The sequence below is a fragment of the Arachis hypogaea genome, chromosome 20, assembly GCF_003086295.3.
Source record: "Arachis hypogaea cultivar Tifrunner chromosome 20, arahy.Tifrunner.gnm2.J5K5, whole genome shotgun sequence".
NCBI classification, from domain to species: domain Eukaryota; kingdom Viridiplantae; phylum Streptophyta; class Magnoliopsida; order Fabales; family Fabaceae; genus Arachis; species Arachis hypogaea.
Window position 1 is genome coordinate 8,078,132 of NC_092055.1, and position 20,946 is coordinate 8,099,077.

The 20,946-nt window shown below is 38.7% G+C and overlaps 2 protein-coding genes across 2 annotated transcripts; both read left to right on the top strand.

Annotated features, from left to right (window-relative positions):
* The first annotated feature begins 865 nt into the window (after positions 1-865).
* On the top strand, positions 866-5,840 carry LOC112785369 (uncharacterized mitochondrial protein AtMg00810-like). The gene is made up of 5 exons (XM_025828840.1): positions 866-929; positions 3,213-3,310; positions 3,365-3,609; positions 3,700-3,757; positions 5,763-5,840. Exons 1-5 carry the CDS (start codon positions 866-868, stop codon positions 5,838-5,840), a joined length of 543 nt encoding a protein of 180 aa, XP_025684625.1.
* Positions 5,841-7,573: 1,733 nt separating this feature from the next.
* LOC112785370 (protein FAR1-RELATED SEQUENCE 5-like) lies at positions 7,574-9,070 on the top strand. The gene has a single exon (XM_025828841.1). It carries the CDS (start codon positions 7,574-7,576, stop codon positions 9,068-9,070), a length of 1,497 nt encoding a protein of 498 aa, XP_025684626.1.
* The last annotated feature ends 11,876 nt before the right edge of the window (positions 9,071-20,946 follow it).

Here is a 20,946-nt window from a genome sequence, read left to right on the forward strand (position 1 = left end):
TGGCTCTTAGCATCGATGGAAAGCAATTTTGTAAACAGAGTAGTTGAATTCAGCTATGCATATGAAATTTGGGAGATGCTTGAAGAATACTTTGCTACCAAGCTCAAATTGAAGATCAAAATTTTGAAAACTCAGCTCAAATCTATCAAAAAGCATGGTTCCTCAGCAACAGAATACCTAGCCAAAATAAACAAGGTAACCAACTCACTCGCTGCCTTAGGAGCTCCACTGTCAAAAGATGAGTACTTTGAAACTGCACTGGGAGGCTTATATGAAGAATATAGTGTTTTCATCACTGTTATCAATCCAAGATCAGAACATATAACTATAAGCAAATTTGAGTCACAATTGCTAACTCAAGAAGAAGTTCATGAAAGATTCAAGAAGCTAGAATTTCCTATCATACAAGCAAATGTAGCACAAAAGAACAACGAATCAGGGAGTGAACCCTCAAATTACATGTCTGGATATGAAAACCATTCAAGAAACTTTGATAGAGGGAAGAGGAAGAGACTATGGAAGAAGAGATAGAGGAGGAAGACACTTTCGAGGAGGCAGATCAGCTTTCTGGTGGCAAAGTGGCAAACCTCAATGCCAACTCTGTGAAAAGGTTGGCCATACCGTTTGGCAATGTTACCATCAGTTCAATCAGAATTTTTAGAACCCTCAATATCAAGCCTCCAGCATGCCACCACCACCTAGCTCAGCATTCCATAATTCTTCAAATGTGCAGCACACTTCTTCAAATGTGCAACACCAACAGAAGCCAGATGCTCCTCATGCCTTCCTCACACTCCCTTCTACCTCACCTGACAGTGGATGGTACCCAGATTCAGGAGCTTTCCATCACATCACTTTTGATTAGATGAATCTCATTGATGGTGGCCAATATGAGGGTTCAGAACAGGTCTCTGGAGGTAATGGAAAAGGTATGCCTATTGCTAATATTGGTAGTTCCATGATATATTCACCAACCTCAAACCATTCTTTCAAGCTCCAGAACCTATTACATGTCCCAACGATTTTTAAAAACCTAGTTAGTGTGTCAAAGTTTGCTTTGGACAATAATATTTTCTTTGAATTCTGGCCTTATGTGTGTGATGTCAAATGCTAGGTGTCCAGGAAAATTCTCTTTTGGGGCACACTTAAAGTGGGTTATACAAATTTGATAATATCCAAATTCCAAGACAAATTTCAAAACTCAATAATGAGCAGCAGCTAGGTTCTGCAGCCACAGCCACAACACCTACTACTACATGCAATTTAGTCAGTTCAAGTGTACAGTGTCAAAAGAACCAAGATTGTGTAGCACTAGTCGCTTGTAAAAGTGTCGGTCCTACTTTTCAATTGTGGCATAATAAACTAGGTCACCCTTCCAATAAAGTTTTGCTTCATGTACTAAAACAATGTAATATGTCTGATTTGTGCAATAAAAAAAATTTTGTTCCTTCTATGTGTGATGCTTGTTGCAGAAGCAAGATACATCAATTACCATTCCCTAACTCTCAAACAATATACACTACACCCTTATCTTTAGTTTACTCAGATCTTTGGGGTCCAGCACCAGTTTATGCCAGTACTGGTGGCTACAGGTACTAAATCAACTTCATAGATGCATTCAGTAAATATACCCATGTCTATCTCTTAGAGACTAAATCCCAAGCTTTCTCAGCCTTCCTACAATACAAAGCCCTCATAGAAAACCAAACCAACCATAAAATCAAAGCACTGCAGTCAGACAATGGTGGTGAACTCTTAGCCAAATACTTCACTTAATACCTCAAAATCAATAAAATTTAACATCGATTTACCTGCCCCCATACCCACCAACAAAACGGCTCTGCAGAAAGAAAACACAGGCATCTTGTTGAAACATGTCTTACCCTTTTGGCCCAAGCTTCTCTACCCTTAAAATTTTGGGATCAAGCCATTCAAACTTCCACCTATCTCACCAATAGACTTTCCACACCCAACCTGAACCTCAAGTCACTAATAGAGGTTCTTTTCCAAATCACACCAGACTTTAGTGCACCTGTTACCCCCTCCTAACACCTTACAACACTCACAAATTTAACCACAAATCTCAAAAGTGTGTATTCCTTGGGTATGGTATTGATAAAAAAGGCTATAAATGCTTAGCTCCCAGTGGCAAGATTTACATGGCAAGAGCTTTTTAATGAACATAAATTCCCTTATCCACAACTTTTCAACAAGTCACAGAACACGAATCAACACCTAACACCAGATCCTTTCTCTCCCTTTAACACCAACTCACCTCTAAAGCTTGACACCGCCACCCAACCTCATACACACCTCTCCCTTCCACTAATACCAATAGCATTTCCAATTCATTATCTGCTTTGCCTGTTTCTGCTAATTCCTCTAATGTAAATACTGCTGATTCCACTAATTCTTTTGCAACTAGTGAAATTGAAATTATAGGTTTTGCATCTGCTTAAGCTCAAACTGGGTCACTGCTCAATTAAAAATCTGCAGTGCCACCTATAGCAAGCCACCCTATGCAAACAAGAAGTAAGAGTGGAATCTTCAAACCAAAGACTTATGCAACTGTTCTGACCAATGCTCCAAACTTAAACTTAACCCAAACTCTCCCAAGATCAGTGGCTAAAGCAATGTCCTCTCCTCACTGGAAATTAGCAATGGATGAGAATACTCTACACTAATACGAAATCAAACCTGGAAGCTAGTTGATGCAACATCAAACATAGCACCGATTGGGTGTAAATGGGTTTTCAGAATCAAAAGGCATCTAGATGGCATCATGCAAAAATATAAAGCAAGGTTAGTAGCAAAGGGGTTCCATCAAAAGCAAGGGATTGACTACAACTAAATCTTCAGCTCTGTCCTTAAGCCCTCCACAGTCAGAACCATTCTTAGTGTGGCACTCTCAAAGGGATGAAAAGTGAGACAGTTTGACTTCAACAATGCATTTCTCAATGGAGATCTCCATGAGAATGTCTACTTGCAACAGCCCAAAGGTTTTATTGCCAACAACCCACTTCAAATATGCAAGTTACAAAGAGCTTTGTATGGCCTAAAACAGGCCCCAAGAGCTTGGTTTACAAAGCTCAGCTCCACACTCAATCAATTTGGCTTCAAGAACACAAGATTCAACGTTTCTCTCTTCACAAAATTCACTGATCAATCATCAATCTTCATTCTAGTCTATGTAGATGATATCCTCATAACAGGAAGCTCTCAGTTAGAAATTCAGCAATTGGCCTCTCAGTTACATAGTGTCTTCTCACTCAAGGATTCAGGTGAAATGAGCTATTTCCTTGGAATTGAGGTCAGAAATCAATCAGACAATTCGGTTGTACTCAGCTAAACAAAGTACATAAAGGATTTGCTGAAGAAGGCTGCCATGAATGATGCAAAAGGCATGCCAACCCCTATGACTTCAGCACTAAAACGTTTTGCATCAGGTGGTGCCAAAGTTCAGAATCCACAACTATACAGGTCAATCGTTGGTGGGCTGCAATATGCAACCATTTCTAGGCCTGACATCACCTTTGTAGTAAACAAGGCTGCCCAATTCATGCATGAACCACTTGAAAGTCACTGGAAGGCAGTCAAAAGGATATTGAGGTACCTATCTGGCTCCATAGACCATGGGTTAATATTTAGAAAATCTGAGGATTTTAGAATTTATGGGTTTTGTGACTCTAACTAGGGCAGTGACATTGATGATAGAAAGTCCACCAATGGTTTCTGCATCTACCTGGATCCGAACCTGGTATCTTGGGCAAGTAGAAAACAAGCTTCTGTCTCAAGAAGTAGCACCGAAGCAAAATTTAGAGGAATAGCTGATGTTCTAACCGAAATACTCTGGCTCAAAAATTTACTAAATGAGATAAGGGTGCAAGCACAGTGAAGCCAATGATACACTGTGACAATCAAAGTGCAGTGTTACTAACAGCAAATCCTATACTTCACAATAAATCCAAACACTTTGCCTTGGATAAATCCTTTTGTGAGAGACTACATTGAAAAACAAGAAGCATACGTTGTGCACATTCCAGCCACTGATCAAGTTGCAGACACACTAACCAAGCCACTGTCAGCACCAACTTTTCTAAATTTCAGAGAAAAACTAAGAGTAGAGCAGGCAGTGCCCATTGGTTTGAGGGAGGATGTTAGATGTATAGCTGCACACACACACTAGCAACTTATAGAAGAGTCTAAAAATAGAGTTAGTCTTTCTGTTATGCTAGTAACAAGCAGCCAAGTCAGCTAATTAGTTAGATGGTTAGCTACACTCTCTAACACCTATATAAGAAAGGTCGCTAACCACTATTTTAACTGATTTTCAATTTTACAAAATACACACACACTCTCTCTCCCTCCAGAATTCTAGAACTCTTTTCTTCTTCTCATTCGATTCTAATTCCTTTCAATAATCATAGAAGTAAGCATAAAATATGATTTAAACATGCGTGATTTAAACGTGTCACCATAAAATGAGTATGATTAACAATACATATATTAATATGACGTCATTATTATCTTACACTAATGAGTTATTTTAAGTTTGAGAAAATATTAAAAATAATTATTTTCAACTAATAATCAACTAATATTTTTTTGTTAATCATTACTCATCCATTATTTTATTTAATAATTGATTCTTTTGAAACATTAATTTTCGACAAATTTTTTTCTAATTTATAGTATATATTGTTAGAGAGTTATCGGACATCATTTTTTCTTAAAAAATACTATTTATATATTAAAATTAACTATTAAAATTGATCATTATGTATTTATATATAAATATATATGTGTTATTTAATAATTTATTTTTAATATATATTTTATTTTTTAACATATATTTTATATTAATAATTAATTTTAGTGTAGACATACATAATAATTTTTTTCCTCATATCTATATCTTGGATTTTGTAAAATTTTCAAATCTTATATTAATAAATGATTATCTTTATTCATAAGAATAAAACATTTATTCTCTCTGTTCTAAAATAAGACCAGCAATTTGATTTTTTAATACATTAAACAGCTAAAGCCATAGTTATTTTAAAATGGAGAATGTATAAAGTAGAAAGTTAAGAGAAGACACTAATTATCTTTTATTCCAGTTTTAATAGACTTTATAAATAAAAAATATAAATTCCATAATAAATAATAACGTCTATAGTTTAGGGTTATAGTGCAAACATGGTGAAAAAAAAAAAGGTAGTGGACAACAGAACAGTAAGGCTTTCCCAAATTCAACTTGCTATGTATTCCAAATTTCCAATTCTGCCGGTTTATTTCCATTACCAAACTTCTGCACCAGCTGATTTCATTTCAGAAGACGAGATTTATAGACTCAGTCAACACAGCTAATCAATGGTAGTGAGCTTAATTCGTGACATCATCAATAAAATTTTATGAATTCAAACAGATCTCTATTCTGAAACAAGATTTATAACAGCCTTTTTATTTAAGATTTATAAATAATTTTCGTTTTTGCGAGTTGATGATCAGTACTAACTTAACTAAAATTTCCATGTAAGAAAAAGCTAAGTAACCTAGAATACTAGTATAGTTTCTTTTTAAACGTGGACTATGATGAGTAAGCTAATAATAATTAATGTGTTATATTTACCACAATTAAGTTTAGGGAGGTGCTAGTGTGCTGAAAGAAAGATTCTTCAGCAGGTGTGGGTGTTGCTTGTCTTAAGGTGGTGGAAACACATATCCCGCTAACACAATTACTGGTTTTGCATGTGTTGCAGTGGAAGGCATCTGGTACAGTAGAAGGTCCCACAATCAGTGATAGTGCGGGAATCGAGGTTGATAATGAGATTGATTAGAAGTAACAGTATGGTAGTTAATTGGAGATTAAATTTAATGTAGTGTAATTGGGTTTTTTTTTTTGTTAAGTCTCAGGCCTCAGTTAGATGAAAAAATTGATGGGCCTGGGAAAAATATAATACCCAAAGGAACAAAAAAGAAAATGGCCCAACCCATGGGCTTTACCCCACTTCTCCATCACCTGTGAAGTGTCCCCGACCGTTCTGTCTGAAGTTAATGAAAGTTCTAACAAAATTAAAACCCTAGCCGTAGCTCTCGTCGAGGTTATAGTGCGCCGGCGCTCTGCATATGTAGCTTCGGTGGTGATCGAAGTCTCTTGAACGTCACCGATCGCAACTCCGAGTTGTGGCTCGGGCTCCAGTGTCCTTGTCTCGTCAGACGCGTTGTAGCCGTGGTGTGTTTGCCCTTCTTCGTCGCGTCTTCAGTCAGAGTTCCGCGTCGTGCCCGTCTCGTCCGGTGACGTTCGGTCCCCGTTTCTTCTTCGAGTTCGCATTCCCAGTCGTTCTGTAGCCACCCCTGTCTGTCGCCTGCCAAGGCCGGGGCCAAAGCAAGAGCCACACCCGGCCGAGAAATTACAGTAATGTGTCGGCTGGGTGAGTTTCCCACAGCCCGCCAGAAGACAATACACCCATACCAGAAGAGTAGTCTGCTTCAAAGTCTGCCACTTCTTGCCTTCTGTTAAAATAAGTAAGTTTTTGAATCAGTAGTAGGTTGGATATTTTGAATAGACTGAATTAAAGTATACCGCAGATATGTTCTCTTATGTATGATGTCGTTTGTTTAGCTGTGAAGTATCTTATTATAGTTATAATTTTACTGCACTAGACATGCATGATGAAGTGGTTTTACCATGTGACTGGATGGCTTTATAATTGCTAGCATTTGGAAAGTTAGTATGTTAATTGCGTGAGAAATTAAAATAATTGGATGTTAGTAGTTAGGAACGTTTACCTGCACAAATAGCATGCTTGCAGAGAATTTAATACGTTAGTTGTTATTTTGTTATTCTTAGTTGGTTAATTTCGATTTTTTTATCTTTTGTTTTGATTTTCTGTCCGTGAAGTTCTTAAGTTGAAACTTTGCTAAATTGTTGGGATGATGATGATGTAAGTTGACAAGTTGTTCGGGCGGTGCGAACTTATTTCATGGACCATGCATTTAGGTCCGGTACTTGATTACCTGGTACATTGTGTTATTGTATTTACTAGTGTATGGGATATTATTGCTGGAAATTGGTGATGATTTGTTTCTTGTAACCCGAATGGTTTCTACCTCTAAATGGGACAACAAAATCTGCAGAACAGTATTTTGTCTAGGGTTTGTTTTCTTTTGGAAGTCAATGTTTTTGTGTTGGCATATTGAAAATGTGAATGCTGTTCTGTTGTGGTTGTTGGGGTTATTTTCTTCCGGAATTCAGGTTTGTTTGTGCTCAGTGCTGAAACTCTGGATGTGGGTATGCTTATTTTTGTTTTGCTCCGGGTCTCGCAGTTGTTCTAACGAAAGCTCCAATATCAAACATTGTGAAAACTATTTTTGATTTCCTGGATGTAAATTCTGTCATCAATGCTAGTTGGTGAAACATAGGTTGTTTTGTTGTAAGACTGTGCTTGGAATAGGTGATTCAATGCATAGTGAAATATTGTTTTTGTTGTAAGGCTGTTTGTTGGTTTAAATTTTCACCGTGTGGGAATTTCCTTGCGGTATGTAATAATGAATTAGGTAAACTATTTCAATGGAGGTGTCTTTGAGCCAGGAGGATGCTGATCGTGGAGGGAGTGATGGTGATGCTTACGATGTAGAAAATTTTGAGTTGGAAGACCTTGCCGGACTAAGTGTGAATGACATCCTTAAGAAGGTATGGGATAGCGTTGATAATGCATATGAGTTCTATCGGGGTTTCGGAAAATTGGATGGATTCGGTGTGCGAAAGGGTGACTCCGGAAAAGACTGTGAGGGGAATCTTGTAAGGTACAGGTTTTTTTGCAACAAGGAAGGCTTCAGGGAGCGTAAACACTACGACAGGGTTGACAGAATGAGGGTACACAAACCAGAAACAAGAACTAACTGCAAAGCAATGTTATCGGTTTATTTAGACAAAAATGATCAGTATTGGAAGGTTAGGAAGTTAGTAACCAAACACAATCACGACCTGACACCGGCAGGAATGGTGCACTTGATTGCCAACCATCGTCGGTTAACGGAAGTTGCAAAGAGTCAGATAGTTGGGATGGAAGCACATGGTATTGTGACCTCTAAGATTGTAGGGTACATGGCTGGTATGGCCGGGGGATATTCGTTGTTGGGGTTCCTGAAGAAGGATGTCTATAATTATGCTGACAAAATGCGGCGCATTAAAATAGTTGATGGCGATGCGAATTCTGCATTAGTATATCTAGAGGGAAAAGCCGAATCAGACCCCATGGCAATCGCAAAATATAATGTGACCACTGACAACAGGCTGGCGAATCTGATTTGGGCCGACGGATGTAGCAGAGTCGATTACCAATACTTTGGCGATGTGTTGGCGTTCGATTCAACCTACAGGAAAAATAAATACAAGAGACCTGTTGTGATTTTCTCTGGATCAAACAATCATAAGCAGACCACCATATTCAGGTTTGGGATGTTGCATGACGAAAGTCTAGCATCCTATCGGTGGATGCTGGAGAATTTGATGGAGATTATGTGTCGCAAGAAGCCATCTGTAGTGGTTACCGTTGGGGACAAAGCTATGATCAAAGCCGTGTCTGAAGTCCTCCCCGAGTCGACGCATCGGTTGTGTGCATGGCATGTGGAGAAGAATGTCACATCGAATGTCAAGGATGATGATTTACGTGGGCTGTTTAGAAGGTGGTTGTACGCGGACATGACGACAGATGTATTTGAGTCGGAATGGGAGCAGGCTGCCGAGGACTATGGCCTCTGCCAGAAGCAGTGGTGGTGCCAAATGTATGAGAAAAAGGAGATGTGGGCAAGTGCTTATCTCCGTGACAAGTTCTGCACGGGGTACCGGACCACATCTCGCTGTGAAGAAATTAACGCATATGTGAACAAGTTTTCCAAATCCACCCACACAATTTTGGAGCTGGTGCAATGCTTAGATATGGTTGCCCGTGAATATCGGAATAAGGAAATGCTTCTCCAGTTTAAATCCATAAACTCGGTTCCGGTCATGACAACATGCCTTAGAAGTCTTGAACGACATGCCGCTTCAGTGTACACCAGATAAGTTTTTGGTGATGTTAAGAAGGAGATCGAGGGGGTTGGTGCGTTGATCCTGATTAGCACAAGGAGGATCATGAATACAATGATATACACCTTAGAGGAGTACGAAGATCCTGATGTCCACATAATGTCCTCATTTGGACGGTCAACCCGGAAGTTAAGTTTCCAGTGTAATTTCTGGAAGAAGCAGGGTTATCCCTGCAAGCATATGTTCTTCGTCATGAAGGCAGAGCACATAAAGGAGATACCCGAGAAGATAGTTCTGCATAGGTGGAGAACTGATGCAAAGTCCGCTGAGCAGTACATAGAAAATTGGGGGGACTATAGCGAGCGTGGAGTCATACTTCGTCATGGGGCACTCCATTCCGCCTCGCAATGGCTGTTTTTCCTAGGGGCACAAAGGTTGTCCATGTTCCAGAAAGCTATGCGTGGAATTGAAAGTTTGTGTAAAGAGCTGGAGATGGACTGTAGGGCATTTGGTAGTAGCATACGACGGAACGAGAAAAGGTTGGTGAAGGCAATCCGGTGGTAAGAGATCCAGTTGTTGCTAAGGCAAAGGGTGCCCCGAAACTTCCAACGAAAAAGCATCTTGGTAAAAGGAGGCGTTGCACCGGCTGCAAGGGGATTGGACACAATAAGAGAAACTGCCCAATGAAGGGTGGCAATAGACAAAATCCCAATCAGGTTTCTAATTTAATTTCTAATCTTAATTCAACAATGTATACAGTTGTAGCATGCCTATGTTTAGAATTATTTCTTTGTTACAGGCCGACAAATGTGGGGGAAATAATGGTCCCGGCTTAATGTCCAACAATGACTGGGAATCTATCGTCGGTGATAATCTATGTGTTGAACCCGGGGGCAAACACAATGCGGACTAGTTGCAAGGGTTTCGATTTAATTCTGATGTAGAGGTATGATTTTAGAACAAATGAAAAATTATAAAAATGAATATAGAATGAGAAACTGGAGTTGGGCCAAATATAGTGTGCTGTCCGCTGGCTGCAATAATGGTTGAAAAAAAACATAAGTGTAGTGTTAACTCAATTATGGCTGTGTTGTTTGAATGGTACTTTCAGTCCTTCGTGGGTTAATTGTGCTCAACTATAGGTGGCATTGTAGGAAACTAGTTAAGTTTCCAATACGTGATTCATGCATCATGAAACGTAAACCTTGATAGATCATAAGGTCTTCATCGCATGACACTGTTAATATTCTTATCAAATTAAAATATTTTTGTGTATGAGCAGACATTGATTCCCTTACAGATGCAATGTGGGAGTCGACAGTGTACTGGAGGAATCATTTAACCACTTCCAAAGTTTCGAAGTAGGTTGGGCGAGGATGCCAGGATGTCGGGTTCGAGAACAACCCTTCTGCTATTATTTCTTTGTATATGGGCAACAAAAAATAGTCCTTGGAGCCCTTATTTATTGCTGATTCGATGGCGTAATGTGTGATTGTTTGTATTTTTATTTTTTTTTTATTTTTTGACAAAAAATTCGTTCCTGTTTACTCCCCTGTGGTTTGGCGTTGTTTGTTTTCATCTTATATGTGTTACGATGAGGACCAACTATAAGGATCCCACTTGAAAGCCCAGCAATGTAGATAAGGCTATGTTTGGGTGTGGTTGCATGTTAAGTTTTCAATTTTTTTTCTTTGTCAGAAAAGAGATTTCTTGAAACAAGAGTCCATGAAAATGAAACCATTATGAGCGTCAACATCTGGATAACCACGCATTGAAAATATAAAGGCCACTTTACATAGGAATCGCTCAAGTAACACGATACGAGTGTACATCCTAATGGTCACTTGTTTCAACCATTACATTCTTATACAGATAGCAAATTATATTCCTCAAATGGTTTTTACAAAATAAGCATTACATTCTTAGACATATAGCAAAATATATTCCTCAAAGGGTTTTTACAAAGTAAGTGTAAGACCCAGAATTTTTAAATAAATCTTATTATGAGTTAGTTTCAATTTATTTGTTCATTAGAAATTTTATTTTCAGAAATTATTTTATCAAAGCTAATTAAATCAGGTTTTGATAATTAAATAATATTTTAAAAAATAATCTTAAAGGTTTAAATTAGATTTTAATTAACACTCTATACCCCTAATTTTATTAAAATTTCCTAAACTATCCTAATCCTAATACTCTACCCCACCGCCTTCCCTTCCCCAAACCAAACCTAACCTAAACCCATTGCTTCACCCACTGCTTCAGAAAAAACAAAGAGAAAAGAAGAAATAAAAACAAAAAGAAAGAAAGGGATAAGGAGATCCGAGAGGGAGAGGGGTGCCGGTGGAAGGGGGAAACTGTCTGTGCTGCTACCGTCCCGCCGTTAGCACATCGCCGGAGCAGAGGAGCGTGAGGGAGGAAGGCGCCATGAGGGGTATCGCGCCGTCATAGCTGTCCGTGCCGTCGTCATCATCGCCGAGGGAAGTCAGTGCCGCCAGCGTCACTGTCGCCGATCCTCTTCATCGCCGCCGTTGTGCTCGCAGGCGTAGAAGAAACCCGCCGCCGCCAGCTTCATCGGATCTCTGCCGCCGTTAGCGGTATCGTCGTCGCCGCGTTCTGTTCCGCCGTCACCTTCACGGAGGTCCAAGTCGTCGGAGCTCCACGCCGCCTCTGCCGCCCTCACTGCCACCATCGCACGAACTAGAGGAGGAGGAGAGCCATCATGTTGCGTGCAAAAGGGAGATTGAAGCTGTTGCATGTGGAGGAGAGGAACGGTGTCGCGGTTGGGGCTGGGATCTTCTGCCACCCGCTGGGTCACCCACTGCCATCGCTGTTCTGAAGTTGTCAGGTCACCACGAGGATCCGATGCAAGGAGAGGGAAACAGAAACGCAGATGGAAGAGAGAAAAGGGAGTCACCGCAGCTGCTGAACTGACAAAGCCACTTCTGAGCTGCCGCAGCCATTGTCGGAGTTCTTAGCTGCCGCCACTGCCGTTGGTAAATAGTATTCTTGCTTTCGATTCCCATCCTTTCAATTTCAAGGGATATGGTTATCACTGCGATGTTATTGCAGCTGCCACTGAGGTTTTCCACCATCACTAGAGCCGCTGTGGGGACAGTTTGGAGTTGCTGCCATTGCTTCGTCTCCATGTTTCTCTTTTGTTAAGTAAGCATATCTTTTTCAAAACCTTCACCACTAGTGTATGTCTGCTCTGTTATGAATTTGATAAAGATTCTGAGATGTTGGTAACGTAGGTTCGAGTTCCGGTTGTTGTGTGTCGCGCTTAGAGTTGTGGTTGCTGCTACGGATAGTGGATAAAGCTGAGATTACGGCTGCTGCTGTCGCTGGTCAAGGAAAAGGGATTTTTGACGCATTTTGGTTTTGCGAGTTTCGACTTTAAGGTAGGGGTTTTCTTAAAATTTATTTTATATTACAGAGTTGTGATAAATAGATATTGGTGTAAAGAGATTTACTTCTGTGATTATATTTGTCTTGTGGATGTGATGGTTTGTTGGACTGAATTATTGGGTGCTTGATTGCGTGAGTGGTGTGTGATTGTGGATAAAAACCGGTTTGGAATGTCATTTACTTGATTATTAAGAAAGGTGGATTTTCTTGGTTTCATAGTTTACTTAGTAACATAAATGAAACGATTTTGGAAATAATTTGAGATATGAAAATAAATTGATTTTGGGAGCGGTTTGATTGTGAGTTGGTTTGATTTTATGAATGAATTAATATTTGAGCTGATTCGATTTTAAAAAGAGTTTTATTGTTAGAATTGGTTGATTTGAAAATAATTTGACATTGGAACTGGTTCAATTCTAAAAAATGTTTGAGATTTGGAAATGGTTGAGAAAAGGTTTGAGAAATGTTTGGATGGGACCCGAAGAGGGTGGCAGTGTTCGAGTTTTAGAGGAGATGCTGCCGAAATTTTATAAAATTGAAAGTTTTATTTAAAGTAATTAATTAAAAATATTTGTTTTTAAGCATTATACGTTTTAAGATTGATTTGTCTATCAAAGAAAGAATTTTGTTTTGGAATTGAGATTGTTAACGAACAGAATGAAAAAGAGGATGATGAGGATTTTCTTTGAAATATGGCTTTGAAATGAACTTGGAAATGAGATTTGGATTGATGAATGATTATGATGTTGAGAATGTTGAGATGTGAACTTTGAATTATTCACATGGCTTATGAATTTGAAATATCTGAGATACGAGGTTCCCTGGATTAAGTACCGTGGCTTGCCACCACGTGTACCAGGTTGAAAACTCGATACTCTGTTGATCCTACGACGTAAGTGTGTGACCAGGTACTATATAAATTCTCGGGAATGTTACTCCCATTGAGTAATATTGATTATTTGAGAAAAAGCTATGCCTAGACTCTTGGGGATGCACGTCGAGGGACAGTCTAAGTACAATTCAGACTTGTCGGGTTGGCTGGATAACCGACAGATGAGCCTCATCAGCCATAGGACAGGCATGCATCATATGCATTTGTATGCTTTGCTTGAGTTTGAACTTGTTTTGGTTTGCCTAAATGTTAAACTGTTCGTAACTGCTACTTGAACTATTTGCTGTAACTGCTGCCTACTTGTGCTTTTCTTGTCTGCCTTGCCTGTGTTTATTCTGGCGTGCTACATTTGAGATTGAACTTTGGTGCTGAATTAATGATTGTGTTGTTTGATTGCGTGGTTGGTTTCTGATTGAGATTTTCTTATAAGAAAGGAAATGTTTCGGATTTCTGAAAGATTAAACATTGTTTCTTTGAAAAGGTTTGAACGATTATCTATTGGTTTTTAAAAGATTCATAAGGCAATGATAATCACTGAGCTTGAAAACAGTTTTCTTACTAAATATCTTCCTATGACAACTTTGAAACTCCGTGGTGAAACCGTGTGGTTAGGTTCTCACCCCCTACAGCTTTACCTTTTCAGGAACCGGATGTAGAAGCATTAAGAAGAATTATACTGCGTTTGGTTTATATGTTGTTGTATTAGTTAGATTATTTTCTTCCCTCGTCTTTGTTATTACAAGTTTGTAAGAGGGATAAGAATTGTATGTTTTATATGTATAATATATTGAGTTATTATGTAAGGAGTCTTGTATATGAATCTATGCCTGCTTGTATTTTTCTTAAGATAAAGTATTTATTTCTAGTTTTCAAAGAAATCAGCGATACAGTGTCAAGTCACAGGCTCCTATTTTAGTATTTAGTATGTAAAGTAGTCGTAATACTTCTTGCTATCAGAGTAGCGCAGCCGGAAGCGTGACTTCTAATAGTGAGGGTGTTACAGTAAGCATATTTTGGTGACTAATATAACAAACTAGTTGCATATTAGGTGCCCTAATACGCTGTCAAAATAACACCAGCTTCACGGATATAGAAGACGTTCCTAAGGAAGACAAATGACACTAGGCAAAAATAGCACTTGTCAAATTGTGATGCTCTGGCTAGGAGAATCTATTGCCGTAACAATTTTCTTCCGACCTTTTTTTTCCTTCTTAGTAGACATTTGCATCTGACTGTCCCAGTGACGAACTGCTCTACGACCTACGTCACGAGCAATGGGATTGTAAGGTCCCATTACCAAGTCCAGTGCAAGGCTCATCCTTGTGTGATCATTGACATCCTACAGAACAAGAACAATTAAATAAGGATGTGGATGTTTTGGTAGCAATGGGATTATGCGAGTGAGTGCTTCCATAATATACCTCCAACTCCACGTTCCCCCAAACCCAATTCAACATCATCCATTGGCAAACCCAAACCCCACAGTCATTCCTGCACGTTATAAAAGGATAACTTAATGAGCAATTCGTGAACTGCCCAAATTGGAATAGAGAATGCAGAAGCCTCACTTAATGAAAATGCGTTGTATCGGGCATGAGAGTTAGTGATGCTTACGATTGCTCCGCTTGCTGGCCAACTGGGGCCTCTGTAACATCAAAAGTGGATGGGTGTGGTTTGTAATGGTCTTTCTTCTTCCGAAATCTCTTGTCCTCTAGCATGTTTTCCAGAAAGAAGGCCTGACACATTGAATAGGTCATGGAAGTTATACCCACACAGCACCATGTCCAAATAATGTTAACATTAAAATTCAAATGCAACATAAGGAAAAAGCCAACATTTGAGTTTCAGTAACTCTTACCACAAACTTCATTTGTGAGATCCTTGCCTCCCAGCGGTCGCTATCCTTGGCGGAGTCGAGATAAAGCAAGTTGCAGTTGACAAGGTCTACCACCATCAGAAACCAATGGTTGTCTCTGTGCATGGGTACATATATCTACGGCGCAACACTCACGAAAATATTTAGTGGAATAAAATCAACATAAACACCAACCACACAAAAAAAATAGCGCGATTGATAACTCACCATCCACAAATCATCTGCATATCCCATGAACCGGTTGCGGATAAACTCGAAGGTGTCGATGCTGTGGTTTACCGGGCTCAAAGCAACTTGCTGCAAAAGGAGTAGGAACAAAATAAAAATATTACATACAAGTGATTCGAGGGGGAGTGAATCAAAATATAGGTGTTGTGGTTATATGTACTGAAAAGGTCGTTGGGAGAAACCAGGACTCCTTCCTGTTTTCATGCGTTAACATAGTGCAAAAAAGGTTTATAACCTGCATAAACATGACAATCTTATATATATCGTTAGTCGAGGTTCAGTTATGACCATCCAAGGAAGATGGTTTTCACACAGGCAACGTCGTACTTACATCGTCAACGATTAAATGGCCCGGCCGGAGTGTCAGCAGTGCATCTCGGTCTCCACGGGAGTTTTTGTCTTCGACAAGGACCTTTTTGTACCGAAGAGTGTGGAATGTTAAGTATGAATTCATTCAAGAGGATAATATTTGCACATTATTTACTTAGCCTAATCCCCATAAGCACCAGTTGTCCAGATCCGACAAGAAAATGTATGCCGCAACGGCGAGTTCCTTCCCGAGGAAGTGCATTCCTTGCGGGGGACGGAAGGACAGGTTGAGGCACTGGTGAAAGGAAATACAGGACCATCAGCAAACAAAGTAGTACTCCACCAAAGGTAAGTTGAGTTAAAAACAAGAATTTCGTGGACCTTATTCTTACCCGAGGCATGTCTTCAGCGACGTGGTGAGTGTTGTAGGTGAAGGGAGTCCCCGGCTCAGTTTGCCTCAGCTCGGATCCAGCGGACAATGTAGAATCCAAATCCTCAAAGGTTAGCTTCCGCTGCATAGGAAAGCAACAAATATATTTTCATACATGTAGATACCCAACTCCCCACGTGGACGCTTATTTTGTAGCGTGTTGGTAAAAAAATAAACTGTTACCTTCATCGACACGACCTTCAGCTCTTTTGTTGCTGCTTCACTGGGTGGCTCCTCACGCTTAACGGTACAGCGTCGAGACTTCCTTGCGGAAGAGGAAGCCAAGGACTCCTTCACACGCGTCCTTTGAGGATGCACCTTTTAGCCCGTCGAGGATTTCTTTTCCGGTGGATCTTTCTGTATTTGTTGTACATTACCTGGCTTTCTTCTCCCAGTCCTCATAGTGCTACCAACCTTTCTTTTGTAGTGTTCCTCCCCAACTTGGTCAGCCTTCATCATATTAACAAGGGATATCAATGACTGAATGGCCTTACCATGGTCAGCCAGTAGCTCCGTAATGGTCCGCAGCTGGTCATTGTGAGTCTTTAGAATCGACTTCGTCACATCCCTGTCCTCCAAAACATGCTGCGTTCAAACATTTATAATATTTGCCACGTCAAAGGCCCACCGTTGAAGTCTGAACCATGAAAAACATAACCAGCAGAATATTTTATCTTTACCTCCTAAACCGTATTCAAAACGTTCATCATCTTCTCCTCAAGTGACCTCCCCCCATCCTCTGCCCCTTTTGCAACGACGCTGCTAAGCATAAAAAAATGAATGGTAACCCTGTTACAGGCGGGCGAGGCCCTAACTTCATCCTCTTACGTTAAAATATGAAAGGCTCAACTCATACCTTGCAAGAGAGACGTCGACGTCCGTGGCGTCCGCCGCTTTGTTGAGAACAGTACTCTTATCCTTCATGGCGCTGTTTTCCTTCTCCTCCGAAGTCGGATACTTCATTTCTTCTATCTCAGAAAGAACTACTTTAGCTATGATAACAACGAAAGGATGTTGGGTTTATATTTTGCTTAAGTTACACATAGTTGGGTCAAAGTGGAACCCATTGGGTATAGGTAGGCCCAATATATAAAGAACCATCATCAATCTCCGGTGACTTCCAAACGTGCTTATTGTATGCTCGGAACCCAAACATAAATTAAATCCCGCATAAAGTTAACACTGTTTAAATATCATTAAAAAATGGGCTTTGATCATGAAGGCAACTTTTTATTAGAACAAAAGTTACAGCAAATTAGCTTCTCAAGACCCTAAAAATTTGTCAATACAAACTTAGAGAACAAGAAACCTGCAACAGCATGCTCCATGTCTAATCGGGGGTGACGTTGGATTTGACGTGCATGCTCTACGGATTTAGGGTAATCATGCTAATAGGATGTGTTTAGATGAAGCAGGGTTTAATAAAGTAATTCTTAATTTATTACATAAATTATATTTTCAAAATAAATAAATGTCCTTCAAAAAATCACAATTTCCATATGTTGTTTGAATGATAATAACCAGTAATAAAATTTTATTATTATAATAGTAAAAATGTAACAGATACTAACATCCAGAATTATTATAAAATAGTATACAAGCAAATCTTAAATATAGCTAAAATATCAATAGTATACTATGGTGTTATACTGTTTTAATAATTAATTTTTTATTTTTGTAAAAGTAATTTTTATTAATATTTTTCAAACAATATTCCCATCTGCTTATTTTAATTCAGTCAAAAAGATCAAATTCAAATCTTGTTGCCACAAAAGCACTTGTACCTGAAAATTAAATTTAAAAAATCAGTTACATTTAAAACACAGTTGCCCCGTTGTTGAACCATGCACCCCATAGCCGCCGAGTGATACAATAACACCATCCTATTGGCTTCTCACTGACTCTTTTCTACTTTTCTGTTCTGTTGCAACGGAACAGGCTAGTCCAAATCAAACCGAAACGACTAACTTTGGCACCAAGGTTCGGCGAAAGCTTTGCTAGTTTTATCTCTTTTAGAGTTATAATTAGAATCCGCTGTAACACCTGATGGAAGGAACACATGAACTACTGCTTTCGTGGGATGTGACTGTTAGCAGGACTGGGGCCTTTAGGATTGACCCTCATCTGAGTTCTGAAAAGATGGCTACGTGACCTTAATCCCCTTAAACACGCCTCCTCCCAGAGATACACTTTAATAGTAATTAAAAATTTATTTTTATTTACAGACCTTCAAACACTGTGACATTTATGACTTAATAACTAGTAAAGCCTTGTGCCACTGGAATATTACCATTTAACTCAGACTTTGCTTCATCGGGATAAAAAAAAACCCTAACATTGAAACGGTGAACCAATATTCTTCATGACAATGAATACCAGTAAATAAGAACCGAACAGAAGCAAACTCATGGAACGAAGAACCTCGCCTACCTCGTATAAGGTAGGTTTCAGGGCATAAATACATCCTAAACGAGAAAAACACGTTCTCCGCTATAGAATCCACATTGAATCTGACATACATATAATAACTGGGAAATTTAAACTTCTTCATCTTACTAAATTGTAAAAGACAAAACTAGTTAAAACGAACATTACAAACTGGACACAACGAAAGCCATCCTACCTGCCTACATGAACATCTGGTTGTAGAGTCTCAACTTTTGCTTCAGCTCAGCGTTCTCTTTCTCCAGCATCATTACATGCACTGTGACTGACAACCTTGCCATGCAGTGTGCCTCAGCAACCTCCTCCTTGTATCGCAGAACTACTTGGAAGTTGAAGTCAAATATATTCACCTCCAACTCCTCCAGGAGCCTCTCCAAAGCGATGAAGGCGGCATCCTGCCTTGCCAGTCGCTCGTCAGTCGACAACCTCTCAGAAACAAAGAAGTTGGTCCCCTTCGCGGTGCTTTGCAGGGAAACCCCAAACCCATGATACTTCTTTCCTTCGCTGCGGAAGGCATCACACAGGAAAAAGACTGGGGGACCAACTTGAAGCCGAGCACATACCTGTAATAGCAGTTGCTCCATGTCTTCCATTATGACGAACGCCTTGGGGTCAAACTTCGGAACCATATCTACGACCAGATTTACAAAACACATAACGTCAACGTCAAGACCGATGGTTACCTTACACAAAATAAATAAATAAACAAACCAGAAACACAACATATACGCACCTAAATTTATAAATAATTTACTGTTAAACCAATTTAATGTTAAAAACATAATATATAAAAAATAATACACAATATATAATTCTACATTATACTAACTCTAAACTTATTGGATAATGTGAAAACCAAAAAAAAACTATATCTATACCTAAATTTCATTATTTTTTTCCCCCGCAAAAAAATTTTTCTGGATCCATCATTCGTGACATGTATCACATTTTGGCTCAAAACAAAAGCAGGGAGTAGCGTCGAACTCCCTAATGTTGGAGGCAGAGATTCAATTTCGATCAAAACGAAAAAGTGACACGTGATAAGTTATGTTTGTCCTATTAGTAACATGTAATACACACAATACATTTACGTTCAGAAGCAAACAAACATAAACCCTAAACCCTAAACCCTAACCAATAACCCTTAGCAAATGACTTTCATCACACATATTATACCCGGAATCCGCAACTAGCTATTCTCGTTTCCAACCCCTAAACCCTAAACTCTACACACCCCCAACAGACCTACATCGCATATATAAAGCCCTAAATCCTCAGTTACCCATTCACCTTTTCAGCCACTGAGTCTGTGTTTGGATTTCTAATTGTAAATAGCGGTTTCTATAAAATTGATTTTGTAAAATTGATTTTGATTAAAAGTGAGTTGGTAGTAACGTGGTTTATGTTTGGTGATTCTTATTCAAAATGAATTATAATAAACCAAATAGTGTTTTAATTAATCACTTTAAAATGAAAAATTACAGAAAAGGACATAAATTTATATAATTATTTTATAATTTTATTTTTAGAGATTTAACCAAATTTTTTATTTCTTTACTTTTTTCAATACTCTTTACTTTTCTAATGGGATTAATAGAATCATAATTCAAAGCAAAAAACTATTCTATACAAAAAAAAATAAAACTACCGGTAAAAAAATTTATATAAATAAAAAATAATAAGACTTTTTTAAAAAAAATAATAACATGCATCAAAGAGTATTAGAAAAAATTATTATAAAAAAAATAACAAAATTCATCATATAAATAACAAAGGACATCATTGGTAAATGTGGGTTCAAGGGTAGAATCAAGTTTACGTTCAGAAAAAGTAAAAACAGCCAAACGAAAAAGTGAAACTTTCAAGAAAACTAAACAAGCTTTTGATACTTCAAACAATAATCCAAACACACCCTAAACCGCTGAACATACACCCTAAACCTAAAACATATGAACCCTCAATCTCTCACATTAGATTTAAAGCATTCCAAATAATTAGACAATTAAACACTACCCTAAGGTCACAACCATGTCATTTCACCTCCCGGTCAACTAGCAGTTTCGGCGGTTCGGCCTGAACCGATCTTGAACCGAAAAATCATCCGATCCGAATACTTCTTTTACTTGTGGTGCGGTAAGAATTGGATATTTTACCTAAAAAAATTCAAATCCAAGACATTTCATTTTTAAGTGGGCTTCAATTGGATTGGCTTTGCGGTTTTGTCAAATAAAAGGGATGAACCATAAACATAAACATAGAAATAAATTAATGGATTAGTTAAAATAAATATACTAGATTATATTTTCATCATAAAATATTTTACT